General features: G+C 39.4%; 1 protein-coding gene and 1 non-coding gene across 2 annotated transcripts; one reads left to right on the forward strand and one right to left on the reverse strand.

Annotated features, from left to right (window-relative positions):
* Positions 1-5,067: 5,067 nt before the first annotated feature.
* LOC145577149 (small nucleolar RNA R71) lies at positions 5,068-5,173 on the forward strand. Its single transcript, XR_014098635.1, has one exon. It is a non-coding gene; the product is annotated as a small nucleolar RNA R71 (small nucleolar RNA).
* A 9,348-nt stretch (positions 5,174-14,521) lies between these two features.
* On the reverse strand, positions 14,522-16,220 carry LOC145575462 (uncharacterized). Its single transcript, XM_081633332.1, has 4 exons — positions 16,054-16,220; positions 15,516-15,965; positions 15,041-15,215; positions 14,522-14,986 (listed from the first exon to the last, which is right to left on the reverse strand). The coding sequence occupies exons 1-4, from the start codon at positions 16,218-16,220 to the stop codon at positions 14,522-14,524; spliced, it is 1,257 nt and encodes a 418-aa protein (XP_081489458.1).
* Between the last annotated feature and the right edge of the window lie 310 nt (positions 16,221-16,530).

Here is a 16,530-nt window from a genome sequence, read left to right on the forward strand (position 1 = left end):
CCTTTGCCAATTGCATAATTTTCTCCTTAAGTGTTATACACTTTTCAATAGGATGACTGATTAACCTATGATACAGACAATAATTGGGATCGGATGTCTTGTTCATTTGCTCAAGGCGCTTTGACTCCGGCAACTCGATGATTTTGTTTTCAAGCAATTTGTCTAGCATGCCAGACAAGTTAGAGTCTGGGAAAGGGTACTTCTTAGCTTGAAGCTCTTTCAAAGTGGGTTTATCTTTCTTGACAAATCTCGAAGAAGAACCCTTACTTTCTTCTTTCTTCTTCCCTGAAATCTTGATGGGTGCAGAAGAGGTAGTCACAGACAACGTCTCCTTAGTTGAACTTTTGGAGGACTTGTCATTTTTATAATACTCCTCCTTTTCTTTCTTGGCTTCCAAAGCAAGCCCCTTCTTCTTCTTGTTGTAGGTGATCGAGAGTTCCATGTCATGAGCTCTCGTCGCCAACTCTTGAAAAGATCCTGGTTTGATACCCCTTAGGATGTAATGTAGTTCCCAACTCATCCCATTAATGCACATCTCTATGGCAGAGGTTTCAGTCAGTCGATCCTTACATTCCAAACTTAGAGTGCGCCAGCGGTTGATGTAATCAATGACTGGCTCTTCATCTCATTGCGAAGTTTGAGTTAGCTCAGTCATGCTAACGACATGCTCAGTGCTGAAGAACCGCCCCAAAAACTCCATTTCCATTTCATCCCAACTGTCAATGGACTTAGCCTCTAAGTTGGTGTACCAGTCAAAAGCGGTTCCCTTAAGAGAACAAACTAATTGTTTTACAAGCAAGTCACCCTTGGTACCACCATTGCTGTACGTCTCTATGAAGTATGCAATATGTTGTTTTAGGTTACCTTTTCCATCAAAAAGTTGAAATTTTGGAGGTTGGTATCCAAACGGCATTTTCAGCTCATCTATCCTCCTAGTGTAAGGCTTCACATAACGCCGGTTATTATACGAACCTCCCCCTCCAAGTTGGCTCTTGACAGCATTAGCTATCATAGCTTGAACTTGTTTAGAAGTGATTAAATTTTGTGACCCATTTGGTTTTAATTCCGTCGATTTAGTGCTACCATCTGAGCTGTCATCACTTTCAGTCTCAATCGATTTTTTCTCAAGCTTCTTTGTCAAAGCAGCAATTTGTTCATTTTGCTGTCTGATTTGAGCATCTTTTTCCTCCCCATCTTTCTTTAGCTGTTCAAGGATACTGCTCATTTCAGCCAATTATTGTTCGACTGTCTTAGTATGCGTCACCATAACAGCAACAAAAGTAGGCTCAGGTGAGCTCACACTAAACTCATTGTCATGTCCTTCATCAAAGTGATCGAAGGATGAGTTTGTGTGGGTGACAGGCTCGAACGAACCAAACACAAGACTCTCATGTGATTTGCGAGTGAAGGACATGAGAGACCTCACAGAAGCAGTAAGACGAGTGCGACTTTTTCGTGCTTTGGTTGGGATTGACGCGGCACGCAAGCTTCTTGTGGCGGAGTCAACAACAGCTTGCTTCATCCCTCTAGTAACGATGCCCTCATCAGTTTGGTTGTTAAGCATTTCAGCCAACTCAGCAGCCCTTTGTTGAGCTGTAGTAGAGATCCTTTTGTCGACAGGGATCTTTGAGGCCAGTTCAAGTTTTTTTTTTTAAACGTACGGAAACAGAGATGAGAGGTAGAGATAGTCCCACCGAGCGTGCTAAAATTTGTTTACACAAATTTCGAGTCTAAATAAATAAAGACGGGAAATAAAGTAACAAATGAATTTATATTAATATTTGATTTTTGGGTACAATCTTTGTATAAAAGTTTATAATAAAATAAACTAAGTCCTCTGATTCTGTTCCGCAGCCTGACGATGACATGTGTGTGACACCAGTAGGGTGACGTTTGATGACGTCGACTTGAGTTTGAATGCAGGGTGACGTTTGATGATGTCAACCTGTATTCATGGGTTTTGTTTGAATACACCTGAACGAGGGCTTATGAATCTTAATCCCGTTCAAATGTGTTTGAGGGTATTTGAACAAGTCGGCACGAGTTTGATGTGCTTGTTGACTTACTTCAGAGAGAATTCCGTTTGAGTTTTATGAGCTCTTGGAATAATGATTTCTAGGATCCCCTCAGCTGATGGAGGAATGGTGTATTTATAGGAGAAAAGAACCCCTTGAGTGGACTTAGTAGGTGTGGGCCTGGCCCATTTTATGACTGTATAACACCCATAAAATTTCCATGTCTTTTAACCTGGTCCGTTTAGTTTATTTTATAACCCGAATTATATTTGATTAATTCAGATTATTTATTTGGGTGGGCTAAAAAAATAATTAAAATGGATTATTCATATGATTTAAACCTTAATTAATTTATTTAATTTAATGTATAACACCCATAAAATTTCCGTGTCTACAAGAGCATAAAACCCCAACAAGCTTTTCCACCTAAACTTAACCAAACCTCGTGAAATCTTGAAGTAACACCAAAATTGTTGGAAATTTTCTTCGATCCAATCTCATGGTACCTAAAATCAAGAAAACAAACAAAAATAAAGAGAAATAAGAAAAATTCTCAAGGATAAAAGAAATATAGAAAATCGTAAAATCAAAAGAAAAAGGTTAGAAAACCGGGTTGCCTCCCGGGTAGCACTTGTTTAACGTCATAGCTCGAGGTCCTTCTTCCAAATCATGGAGGGTCAAAGAAAACCACCTTATTCAAAGTGGTACAGGGGACAAACTCTTCCTCAATTCTTAGCAACTTCACATCGTTGCTTGATTAACTCTCACTTGATAAAACTTCCGAAACAAGCTTATGTTGCTTCAACTTCATTTTCTTCTTTCTAAAAGATTTCTTTTTCTTTTTTGTCTTCTTATTCCTTCTAGTGGACGGCTTCTCACTATCAACACACTTGGAGTCAACCTCGTCTTCTTGAGGGTAGAGCTCAAACCATAGAGGAATATCAATCACTTCCTCATCCTTAAGCTTCAAAGGCACTTTGTTCTCTTCACTAACCTTCTGGCATTCAACACTCAAAGGCACATCATCAAAAACCTCAAGAACTTTGTTAGTAGAAGAAACAATTATACAAACATTGTCATTGGGTTGAGGGGAGTTTACACACATAATACCATTCACAAGAGACAAAAATTCATGCATCGGCTTAAGCTCAAAACTAGCCTAATCGTTACCAACTCTCAAAGTAATAAGACCTCCTTTCACATCTATCAAAGCTCCCGAAGTAGCTAAGAAAGGTCTCCCAAGAATGATAGGTATGTTATCATCTTCTGCTATCTCTAGCACAATAAAATCAACCAGAATGGTGAACTCTCCTATCTTGAGGGGAACATCTTCAACTCTTCCCTTTGGAAACTTAATAGATCGATCGGCTAATCGTAAAGTCATATTAGTTGGAAGAAGCTCACCTAGCTTAAGCTTCCTAAAGATCGAATAAGGCATGATACTCACACTAGCACCAAGATCACAAAGAGCATTTTGGAACAACTTTCCATTGATTTTGCAAGGAATGGAGAAATTACTTGGATCTTTCATTTTCTTGGGTAAGTCATTATGAATCAAAGCATTACAACATTCCCCAACCTCCACCGAATCTATCTCATTACACTCTCTCTTGCCACTCAAGAGTTCCTTAAGGAACTTAGAGTATCTAGGCATTAAGGTCATGGCTTGGTAAAAGGGATTGAAAGATGAACTTGCTTAAGCATATCAAGAAATCTCCCAAATTGTTCATCAAGCTTGTTTTTCAAAAACTTTTGGGGATATGGAAGTTTGGGCTTGATCACCTCCTCTTGCACTTTTTCATCACTCTTCTTTTCCTCCTTGGTTTCCTTACTCACCTTCTTTAACACATTACTCTCTTTTTCCTCACTTGAATCACTCATCTTCTCCTTCTCTTGACTCCTATTAGAAACTCTCTCCTCTAGCACTTTGCCACTTCTAGTGGTGATAGAATAGACCGGTTTCTTGGGGTCAAGACCTTGAGAGGGTAGAGAAGAAGGGCTAGAATTCTCTTTCAAGGTATTGGCTAGTTGAGTGATTTGGGTCTCTAATATCTTGTTATGAGTCATCACTTCATTGAATTTCTTATCACTAACCGCCATGTAGGTGTTCAACAACTTGATTTGATTCTCAATGACTTCCTCTAAATTAGTCCTGGAAGAAGAAGAAGAAGAAGAAGAAGAAGAAGAAGAAGAATAAGAAGAAGAAGAAGAACAATGAACATAGGAATTATCATTTTGGGTCTTTGGAGGAAATACGGGTAGGGGACCCTGTTGAGAATTATTTTGAAAACTTCCCCTATTTTGATTGTTCCAATTACCTCTACCTTGATTATGGTTACCATAACCTTAGTTATGATTACCATAATTTTGCTTATGATTTTGGATACTATAACCTTGGTTGTTATAGTTACCTCAGGAATTTTGGTTCCCATGGTTCCTATTACCACCACCTTGGTTGTAGTTGTCAAAATTGCCATGGTTGTTGTAATTCCTATTCCATTGACCTCCTTGATTCTCAAACCTAGAATCATGATTATTTGACACATAGTTCACATGCTCGTTCACATTTCCATCTTGATCATCACAAACATCCATACATGCATGAGGGCAACTAGAAACATCATGATCATACGACCCACAATCATCACAAAACAAGCATCCACTAGGCATGTTATTAGAAGAGGGAGGTAGTTGAGAATTAGAAGACATACCTCTCCCCTTAGATTGGGAGGGAAGACTTGAAACTTGGTAAGTAGCACTTTCCAACTTCGCCTTGATAGCGGACATCTCCTTCCCCATGTTTTTCATTTGTGAGGATAGATTTTTGATTGCATTGAGATGATTAACCGAGTACACCGAAGAGCTACTCTTGCTAGTTGACTCTCTTTCTCCATCTTGCTAATCTCTATAATACCTCACAACGTCTTCAGTTATGTCCACCACTTCCTCTTCTGTTATGTTCATGATAGGACCTCTGGCTCCTCCATCTAAACATGATTTTCCTTGAGAGCTAAGGCCTCCATAGAAGATTTAAATAATTTGGTAAGTAGGAATTCCGTGGTGAGGACACTCTCTTTGATACTCTGTGTATCTCTCCCATGCTTCATAGAGACTCTCACTAGGATTTTGCTTGAAACCTTGAATCAAAGCTCTAGCCTCCGCCGTTTTCTTTTGTGGATAAAAACGGGATAGAAACTCCTTGGTCACTTCATCCCATGTCCTTAGAGAATTCGGCTTGACTTCCTTGTCTAGCCATTCCAAGGCACGCCATATGAGCGAAAAGGGAAAAAGCTTGAGGCGGATAAATTCTTGGGAAATTCCATTCACCTTGATAGTATTGCAATACTTTTCAAACTCCTTGAGATGATTTAGCGGGCTTTCATGCTTGGACCCACTAAATTGTTGCCTCTCTATCAAAGTGATCATTGCCGGTCTTATTTCAAATTCATTTGCCGGTATTGTAGGTGGAGCAATCCCACTCTCAAATCTATATGCACCGGGAATCCCCAATTCTTTCAACGTCACCCTTGGATTTTCTCCCATTCTTGCTTGTTCCTCTTGTTGTGGTTCTTCTTCACTTGAAATGCTAGGGCTCAAAGACCGTCTAGCACCCCTCAACCTTGCAATAGTTATCTTAATTTTCGGATCAAACGGCACTAGTGAATGACCACGTGCTCTATGCATAAAATCTCAAAAGAAATGGTTAGTAGCACGGCTACAAGTGTAGCCTTAAAGAAAATCTTTTTGTATTTTCAATTAAGGGTGAAATAGACTCAACAACTATAACAAAGCACCAATATCATTCCCCGGCAACGGCGCCATTTTGACAAGAGGAAAATGTAGGTCGTTATCTACCTCTCCCTTGAGCCAAACCTAATTTGTAAACAGTCGACCAACCTAATACAAGTATATGGTAAGTCAAGGGTCGAACCCAAAGGAATGAGTAGGAACGATGCTATAGCCTATGTCAAGCTAATTCGAAGAATATAAATGGTTGTGGTTGGTACTAAGATGTTAAAAAGCTAGAGAAATCGAAGAATTCAACATGCTAAACACTAGGGATATAGGTACCACATGTAAGCTCAATGATTATGCTAATTTATAGATCACTCAATCGATTCAACATCACAAGGGACAAACAATAGTTGTAATCAAAGGAATCCAAAAGCTATCTCTTATAAGCCAATCTAGGGTTCACTATGAATGGCTAACAAGGAAAATCACAATCAAATTCAATCAATTAAAGCAACTCTCAAATCAAGGGTTCATGTCATTGAAATTTGCAATGAAATCTAGATTAATCTTAGGTTGATCACTCCTAGTTTAATTAATCACATGCACAACCATGTCAACCAATTTAATTGCAACAATCCAATCAATTTAGTATCATCAACTAGCAAAAATCATCAATCAAGCATGCTTCCCCTTCCCTTAGAAACTAATCTACTCACTAATCATGGTGAAATTAAGGAACAAAACAAATTCAATCAAATTCATATTCATTTAAAGCTTAATCAAAAGAAAATCAATCAATCAACAAATTCTTGAGCAAGGAATGTAATCTCAATCAAAATTCAAGAAACTAGGAAGAATTGCATTAAAAGTAAATCAAGGGAAAGAAATCTTACAAATTTTCATTAAATTGAAGAAGGAATTTCAAGATCCAATTGAAATCTAAGATCAAATTCAAGTATAAACAAGTAAATCTTAAGCTTCTCTCTCTACTATTTTTGGAAAATTATATCTAAAGTAAAAAAGTTTAGTCGTCATAAAAAAGAAAGTCAAAAGCTATAAATAGAAAAATCGAGCGAAGGAGGCTGCACAGGGCCGTGCGCACGCACCCACCAGCCGCGCGCGCGCACAACTGGGTCTGCGCGCACGCACCCCTGTGCCGCGCGCGCGCACTCCTGTGTGGTGCACGAGGCCTTGGCTCCTTCTCTTTGCTTGATCAAAGTCCGCGCTCCCGAGCATCCCCATCATCAGCGCACTCGAGATGATACCAGCGAGCAAGGCAGTCCCAAAATGAGCAAATTGACTTGATTATTCACCTACAAAACACAAATAAAACAAAGAGAGAAATCATAACAAAATAAAACTAAAACTAAAACTATGAATTATCAACTAAAAATATGAAAAACTAGTAAAAACTAATCGAGAACCAAAGTGAATTATAAAAATTGAAAATCAAATAAAACTAAGAAAATTATATGAAAATGATAAATGAAAACAAAGAAAATGAACCTAAATGTTCTTCTTTTGAGCGCCATAAATGACGCTCATCACGTAGGTAGTGCAATTCCACTCTCATACCTATAGGCTCCCGGAACTCCTAACTCCTTCAATGCCACTCTATGGTCATCTCTCATGATGACTTCCTCTTCTTCTTGCCTTGGAGAACGTTCAGCAATTCTCAACTTTGTAATTGTCCTTTCATTTTCCGGATCGAAAGGCAATAGAGAATGAACACAAGATCTACGCATACAATCTCAAAGAAAAGATTATTAGCACGGCTACAAATGTAGCCTAAAAGAAATAAAGTCATTTTGTATTTTCCAAATAAAAGGGAATAGAATCAATCAACAATAGCAAATAACCATGCCATTCCCCGGCAATGGCGCCATTTTTTACGCGAGGAAAACCTAGGTCGTTAATTTCTAAGTATTTTCGATCAAAACCAAATTTATAAAACCAAACCCAACCCTAAGTATAGGGGTAAGTCTAGGTCGAACCCAAGGGAATGCGGTACAAGCTAAAGTCTCAAGTTAAGCTATTTCGAAGCCTAGGTGAGGGTTGGTCTAAGCAAACTAAACAACGCTATTAAATGAATTCAAGAACGATATTAAAGATGCTAGGGAATTAGGATCCACATATACTCATGACAATCATACTAATTGGGGAAGAATTCAACCAATCTAACAATGTGAGGGAAGGTAACAAATGCAATAAAAATCACTTAAAGAACTATTTCCTAGGGTCAAGCTAGATGTCTCTACAACTGACTTCAAAGGAAAATCGCAAAACAAGATCAATCGATAATAATAGGTTTCAAATCAATTTTTCGTACCAATGAAAACTATTATGCAATCTAGCTTGATAGTTAAGGTTGATCATTCCTCAAGATATCAAACACATACACATCAACCAATTTAATCATAATGATGATCAATCAAAATCCCCCAATTAGCTATGAATTATCACTTATACATGCTTCACCATATGCCTAACAAGCAATCTACTCACTACACATTGCAACATTGAATAGCCAAACTAAACTAATCACCAATTTTATCATCAACATTGTATTCAAAATATACTCAAACTTATCAAAAATCAAATCAAACAAACAACAAGTAATTCAGTCAAATATCAAGAATCAAAAGCTAAAATTGTATTAAAAAGTAAAGAAATCTTACAAAACTAACAAAGGAGGAGTCAATAAAACGTCCAAAAAGAACCCCAAAAGGCGCGCCCTCTCCTCTACATGCGCGGCTGCAATGAAATGGGTACGGAACAGGGGTGGAAGGCTGCGAGCCCGTGCCACTCTCTTGCGCAGCCGCCCACAGAATAGCGCGCCTGCGCCAGCCTCGTAACCGCCCGCACCTGGGAGCAGGGCACCTCCTTCTCGTGCGATCGTTAATGCTCCCGTGCGCTTCACTTGATACATGTTGGGGGTGGCAGTCTCCAAAGGTCTTCACGGTGGGTTCAACACCGATTTTGATGTCCACGCAGCATGGGAGCGCGACTTTGAAGATTTGGCTTTTGCACTCCTTCACTTTTGAGCTTCAAGGTGAGGAATCGGCTTACACCTTAAGCTTTGCAAATCCCGAGAGAAGGTCATTTGGATCCTTAGACATCACCAATTTCCTGAAACCAAAGAAAGGCAAACAAATAAAAGAGAAAAAAGCAAAATAAACCAAGAAATGCAAGAAAACGGGAAAACAACTAAAGAAAACACAAATTAGAGAAAAATCAAGTAAAACTAAAGAAAAAGAGATAAAAGAGACATAAAAACAATGAAAATTCATCCTAAAAGAGGCTAAATGAGTGCTATAAAATGACACTCATTAATACTTCAGAAAATCAGAACATTAGAAGTCAGATAAAAAATATAAGAGTACTCTAGGTCCTAGGAGTCTGTGAATCGTTGCTTATTTGATTTAGGCATCTTATTTGCATCATCATCTCCTCCTTCCAGTGAATCAAGTCCTTCCCTCTACCTTGAGTCTTCTAATCTGGTTGCTGAATCATCTAAATAGGTAGTCTCGAGGTTAACATCCCACTTCCTATATGGTCCATATTTGTAGCTTGCTGTGAAGCGAGAGATAAGTCTAACGTTTGTGTGAATAAACACCAACTTGTCAGCTTGCAAATAATTGAGTCTATTTCTATTAATGTTGTGAATATAAGAGTATGTGCTCCATACTCTTTCTACTGAGCTACTGTTATAGGCTGTGATAACACCTTAACAACAATCTCTACTAGTTCAGGAAGTTCAGCTCCATAGGTAGACCGCCATGAAATTGGACTCATTGTCACAGAATTAACCTTTGCTGAAGTGTCCTAAAAATTTCCCCTTTAGCTTGGAAGGTAGCTAATTGTTGACACAACACTCTTCTTTCCTCTTCATCTTCCCCTATTTTATCAAAAGCCTTAATAACACCTTGAATAACTTCTCTATCATAATTTGGAGCTTGGAATAATGATTTCTGGGATCCCCTCAACTAATGGAGGAATGGTGTATTTATAGGAGAAAAGAACCCCTTAAGTAGGTTTGGGCCTGGCCCATTTTATGACTTAGAAGTCTTTTAACCTGGTCCGTTTAGTTTATTTTATAACCCGAATTATATTTGATTAATTATGATTATTTATTTGGGTGGGCTAAAAAATAATTAAAATGGATTATTCATATGATTTAAACCCAAATTAATTTATTTAATTTAATGTATAACACCCATAAAATTTCCGTGTCTACAAATTGCCCCCTCGAGACTGTGTCACATACACGATTTGAAGTGTTTGGCGTGACAAGGTCTCGACTCTTTTACTTGACTTGGAAGTCATTAGTACTTAGTATTTTTTTATTTTTTTATTTATTTTTTAAGTACTGGGTTTGATTTATGGGAATTCTTGAGCCCCAAGGTTAGACTCCTAGTTGTATTAGGTTTTGATCTCCTAAAAGATTATTGTCAACCGAAACCTATAAAATAAGGAATTTGCCCCTTCTCGATTTCTTCATCACGGTGGACTCCCTTTGACGAACACAAAGTCATAATTTACTTTTTACATGCATTACTGCTCATCATCAAGAAACACCAATAGCGAAGGTAAAGAGTACCTGATTTGCGTCCTTTTTTTTCGTTACGTAAGTAATTAAACTTGCATTGTATAAAGATAACAAATTACGAGCACCGCTTAATTACTCTATCAAATTTGCAGCTTTTAACTGGAATCAATTTCAAGTAGTCATCCAATCCCCAATCTTTATCATTGTGGTTCGGGGCAAAGGTTTGATAATTTGTGCTTTGCGGCAGATCAATCGTGAGCACTAATAGGTAATTATATTACCTAACTTCTGCTTTTCTTGTTTTAATTAATCAACCCCCATCAATATGGGTCAACCATGAATAATACATCAAGATTTTGCAGCTATAAAAGCATAAGGCTTTGGAGTACTCTGACTTTGGTGTTTGGAGTGACTTTTTTTCTTCAAGAAATCCTCAAGAAAGTACATACACTCTCGTCCAGTAGGTATCGCAATTGAATTTTTCCATTTTTTTTTAAAGAAGCAATTTTGTCTTATGCTGGCAGTTTATGATCATCAATTATTAATTGAATACCGCATGATTTTAATTCTTTTTGCATCACGAATTCACGATTGTCGACTAATACCCACTTTCTTAAGAATAAACTGTCATGTCACTGCCTGTGTATAACATACATTTTTTTTTTTGTGCATGTATGGTATACTTGTTCTTTGTACTGTTGTGCATATGACAGAGTCGCAAAGTAACCATACGTTGCCGCCCATGTCGCGATGGGTCAGGACTCTTTGTTATAAACCCATCGGGGATGTCAAGTCATGTATGCTAGTCGTTATGAACTTGACATCTTAAGACTGGCCGGATAACTTGAAGATTTGAAGTCGCCCTTGTCGCGATGAGTCAGGACCCTTTGTTATGAACTCATCGGAGACGTCAAGTCATGTATGCTAGTCGTTATGATCTTGACGTCTTTAAGACAGGTCTGATAACTTGAAGATTTGAAGTCGCCCTTGTCGCGATGAGTCAGGACCCTTTGTTATGAACCCATCGGAGATATCAAGTCATGTATGCCAGTCGTTATGAACTTGACATCTTAAGACTGGCCTACTCGAAATTCCAATACGAGATTGACTTCATGACATATTCATTATACATGTGCCATGTCAAACACTCTAACGATTTTTTTTTTTAGTCTTTGATCATGGACAAGGTACACGTAGTGGAATTCAATGAAGGTTCTCGATCCTATCTTTCTCTCGTCGACCAAGAGAGTGACAACCCCAAGACTAGCACGCGTCTACAAATTTGACAATCATTGCGACGGCCTAATGGCATGCAAACAAGTATTTGTAAACAAAATTTCCGCAGTGACATGTCTGTTGAGATTGCTAATGTCTCCAACGATGTCTATGCCTCACTTTATTCCTATGACAAAAATTCGCATATTTTACGAGCATTCTGTGAGAGTTGGTGCCCTACCACAAACACACTCCATACAATGGCAGGAGATTGGTCCATTTCACTGGGGGATTTGCATAGACTAGGTGGCTTACCCATTTATGGGGAAATTTATGATGAGACTGTCCCTCATTCTACGACCCTAACAACAACAAATGAGGACAAAAAACGGTACATTTCGAAGGCTTGTGAGCATTTGTTTGTTGCTTATCATTGCCTTTACAAAGAGTCGGGTTTAAGGAGGGAGGTTTCAGCCAAAGAATGGATTAGATTTTGGTACCAGAAGAAAACTCGCTATGCTGCACAGCCAAAGAGGACAAGATATCTCTCGACTCCTCCACAATCTACACATGACCCTGACGGAACGTTACCAGATGTACCTCCGGCGTGGACGAATGATGAGTTATCCATGTTTGATCGTTTAGGTCTTCCCGGCAACAATAGAAGGGGAACAGCCTATACTGCTGCTTTCTTGTCTTGTTGGTTATGCGCATTTGTACTTCCGCAATGTGATAGTAGATTAATAAGACCTGCGACGTTTGAGATTGCAACCTTGATGGCTTGTGGTAAACCGTTCAGCTTGGCAGTTCCCGTCCTGGGAGGCATTTATCATGGTCTGAACAACATTTTGAGGTCTCCCAAACCTTCTTATTCTGGTTCATTCTTCCCAACCCATTACTTGTATAGTTGGCTCGTATACTATTTCGGAACTCATCACAATCTGGATCTAGCTCTCCCAGGCCCTTTAATGACTGTATTCTCGGGTTCTCAAAGTTCAAAGCATTTTAAGGATAAAGAAGCACGAGATCTGATACATGAAGGGACCACAGTGAGGGTTGGGTGTACCGTGCCGAACAAGAACATCACTTTGTTTGATGATGGGAAGCTTGAGATTCCACAGTTTGGCTATCTCATCTCCCTTCGCTCTAGCTACATTCCTGTACGTTCCGGTGACAAATTTTTCATAGAGCCTTACAATCCTCATCGATTTAGTAGACAATTTGGGTTTTATCAAGATGTTCCCGGTATGCTTACGCGTGCCATAGGTGATCGTCAATCAATTTGGGACTTGATTTTGTTTTGTGGTAGTCAATCCCAAGTGTTGACTCCTTGTCTTTCCCTGAATTGGCGTGACCTTGTAACCCAGGCTTTTCGGTCTTGGTGGTCTAAAGTGACAGTTAATGACCTTAGAGATAAGGTTGATGTCCTTTGCGCAAGTATTGAAGCTAATCCCAACAAGTCTAGGAAGAGCCAGGAACATGCTGGTGACACAAGTGCTCCTCGACCGAAGACCAACACTGGTGGTAAAAGGAGTCATGAGCCTTCGTCCAATCAAGGCAACTCTAAATCGACGACAGCTAGAGATGTCAGCCAAGGAGAAAGTTCTAGTGACGGAGAATCTGACGTCAACTACAAGCATAAACGTAGGAGTAAGAGGCGATCAGACGTTGTTGATGAAGAGGACATCACTTTAAACGATGTGGACTCTTTTGGCGATCTTCAAGATTTTCCTATCGTTCCTACTGACATACCACTTGTAAGTATTCGACACTTTTTTTTTAGGACGATCAAGACTTCGAGAGTGTCGCCACTGACTTCTTAGAGGTTGAGGCTATTTTACCTATACCGAGACCAACTGCTGGCAAGGGGAAGGGAATAAGGATCGCTACGAATAAAGTTCGTGACAATTCTCTTAGTTTACTAAGGAAGGAAATACAGTCTCCTACTCAAAGCCTAAAGTCTGTAGATGGTCCTCATTCTCTTGAGCTTGCCTCCAACGCTTTAGAGGTTCGACAGCCAATTGCTGATGACCATACAGCTTCATCTCAGCGTGTCTGCGCTCCTACTATGTCTGCAAACACGTTTCGACCAGGCCCCTTTTCTTGTACTATCTTTTTAGATGCAATAAAACAGATAGGTGCTCAATATTTGGCAATGTTGCAAGCGTCACCTTATTCGGAGGTACCCAAAAGGTTTGAAGAAGCTTCCATGGTGTATCGAGGTATACAAAACCTCAAGGGTGACCCGGCTTCGCTAAAGTGTAAAGTTGAGTCTTATGTTTGTTCAGTCAAATCCTACCTTGCTTTGGAGGAGGCTGCAGCGAAACGACAAAGATCTGAACAAGTAACAAGAGACATACTTGCTCAATCTAAGGTTCTCAAGCAAGCGAAGTCCAACCTTGCTAATGAGCAGAAAAGGCAAGAGCAATTGAAGGAACAAGATGCCTTAGTCACAAAAAGAGTAGAAGATCTTGAAGCTGAATTGACGAAAGCTTGCGAAGAGAAGAATCGTCTGACAGATGACTTAGTGGCTAGCAAAGGATCTATCACATCCATTGAAGAACAAATGAAGGCTGTGAAGCAGACTTTGGATGACCTACATTCAACTCCTATTCTGAGTGCTGATGAGATAGTCCAATTGGAGCAAAAGAAATTTCAACTTCAAGAGCTTCAATCACTGCTCAAACCTTTTAAGTGGATTGATTGAGAATAGACTACCCCCCCTTTTTTTCATGGTTTAATTTAGCAGTCGAACAACACTTTTTTTTTGACATTCTTTTCATTTTGACCTTGACATTTTCTTTTATTCATCTCTATCATATGAATTTATTTCATTATTATTTCGCCATACATAGTTTATACTCTTGCGGGCCAGGAGTATGTTTTTTTTTTTGTTTTGTTTAGTCGTACACAATTTATACTCTTGCGAGCCAGGAGTAGTATAATGAGGGTTTTTTTTTGTGGTAAGCAGTTTATCCTCTTACTTAGGAGTTTACAAGGCTTCACTTCATGAATAGTAGCGCTTTAAAAACTTGCCATTAATTGGACCAACGCGCAATCCCTCAGCATCAACAATTTTGTATGCTCCATTAGTGTAGACTTCTCGTACCACATAAGGACCATCCCATTTTGATGTGAACTTATTTCCAGTTTTGCGTGAAGTAATGATAGGCATTCTCAATGCCAGGACCATGTCTCCCACTTGAAAAGAACGAGATCGAACCTTTTTGTTGAATGCGCGTGTCATGCAAGCTTGATAGCATTGCAATTTTTGTTGAGCTTGTAGTCTTTTCTCATCAAGTGCTTCAAGCTCAGCCAATCGAAGCTTGTCATTTTCATCACTGGTTAAACCCTCTTGAATGGCAATTCTTAGTGATGGAATTTGAACTTTTAAGGGTAGGACAGCCTCAACACCATACACCAACGAGTATGGGGTAGATTGTGTTGCATTCTTGTATGTCGTCCTATATGCCTAAAGTGCTTCCCCGATCTTTTCATGCCAGTCATGCTTAGACTTTGTAACGACCTTGCTTAGCAAACTGCAAAGCGTTTTGTTAAATGCTTCAGCTAGACCATTTGCAGGAGCATTGTACATGGATGACCTATGTTGCGTGAACTTGAACTTTTTGCAAAGGCTATCCATCAAGTTGTTGACGAATGGCTTTCCATTATCAGTGACGATTCTTTGAGGTATTCCATACCTGTAAATGATATGGGTGCGAATGAAATCGACAACATTTTCTTTTTTCACCTCACGAAGGGGAATAGCTTCAACCCACTTGGAAAAGTAATCTGTGGCAGCTAGGATGTAAGCGTGACCACAAGATGACTTTGGTGTTATTGGACCAACCACGTCAAGACCCTATCCTTCGAATGGTCATGATGTCACAGTTGGATGTAGTAGTTCTGGAGGTTGGTGAATGAAGTTTGCATGAAATTGACATGCATCACACTTTTTAACGAACTCCATGCAATCTTGGACCATCGAGGGCTAGTAATACCCCTCCCTTTTGATACGATCATGAAGCTTAGGATCAGATTGATGAGCTCCACAAATTCCTGAATGAAATTCCTGTATTGTTTTGGCTGCCTCTTCATCTTCTAGACATCTCGACCATATCTTATCAAAAGATCGTCTATAAAGAGTCCCTTTGAAGAGAATAAAACGAGAGGCTCGACGACGAATTTCTGTTCGATGTCGTGGATCATTAGGCAGCTTTTGGTGGTTTAAATAGTCGATGATTGGTTGACGCCAGTCTTCTTTGTCAATTTGGCATACAGTAATCATGTCAACCTCCTCGACCTCGTCATCTTCAACTTCATATTCTTCGGGTGCAACTACCCAACGATTGCAAACAAGCACAGACATGGTTTCCTCTGCCCCCAGTGTCAAAGTGGCTGCAAGACCGGCAAGCGCGTCACCCATCTTGTTGACACTCCTTGGAACATGGCTGAGCTTGACAATGTTAAACTTGTCAAGCAATCTTGATGCATGTTTGTGTTAAGGAATTAAATCCTCTTTCTTGACTTCGTATTCACATTTCAACCGCCATTTGAAGACCCATAATGAGAGCTTGGTACTCAGCCATGTTGTTTGAGCACAACTGAGTTAACACAAATGAGTAAGGTAAAACGTGCTTTTTTGGCGATACAAAGACTACCCCTGCTACTGCGCCATCTTGACGAGCAGTCCCGTCAAAATACATTTCTCATGGTGGTAGTATCTCGACGTTAAACACATCTTCTCCAGGCAAATCAACGGACATCTCCCATTCAGGTGGTACTGGGTGGTCGGCAAAGAAGTCAGCGATGGCTTGTCCTTTGACAGACTTTTGTGGTACGAACACTATATCGTACTGTTTGATGTGTACAGCCCATTTAGCTAGTCTTCCTGACAACACTGGTCTTGAGAGGATGTACTTGATTGGGTCGGCTTTTGAGACGACATGGACTGTATAAGCTTGCATGTAATGCTTTAACTTTTGAATGGCAAAAATTAACGCAAGAATTTTTTTT

Source organism: Chenopodium album, chromosome 13 (assembly GCF_948465745.1).
Source record: "Chenopodium album chromosome 13, dcCheAlbu1.1, whole genome shotgun sequence".
NCBI classification, from domain to species: domain Eukaryota; kingdom Viridiplantae; phylum Streptophyta; class Magnoliopsida; order Caryophyllales; family Amaranthaceae; genus Chenopodium; species Chenopodium album.

What these genes read in the sequence shown, in the direction of transcription:
- LOC145575462 (XM_081633332.1), bottom strand. Translation starts at nt 16,220, where the DNA reads ATGTATTTTGACGGGACTGCTCGTCAAGATGGCGCAGTAGCAGGGGTA. An exon ending in CTTCAAATGGCGGTTGAAAT is followed by an intron (nt 15,966 to 16,053) that starts GTGAATACGAAG and finishes TGTCAAGCTCAG; the next exon opens with CCATGTTCCAAGGAGTGTCA. An exon ending in TTTGCAGTTTGCTAAGCAAG is followed by an intron (nt 14,987 to 15,040) that starts GTCGTTACAAAG and finishes GAAGCACTTTAG; the next exon opens with GCATATAGGACGACATACAA.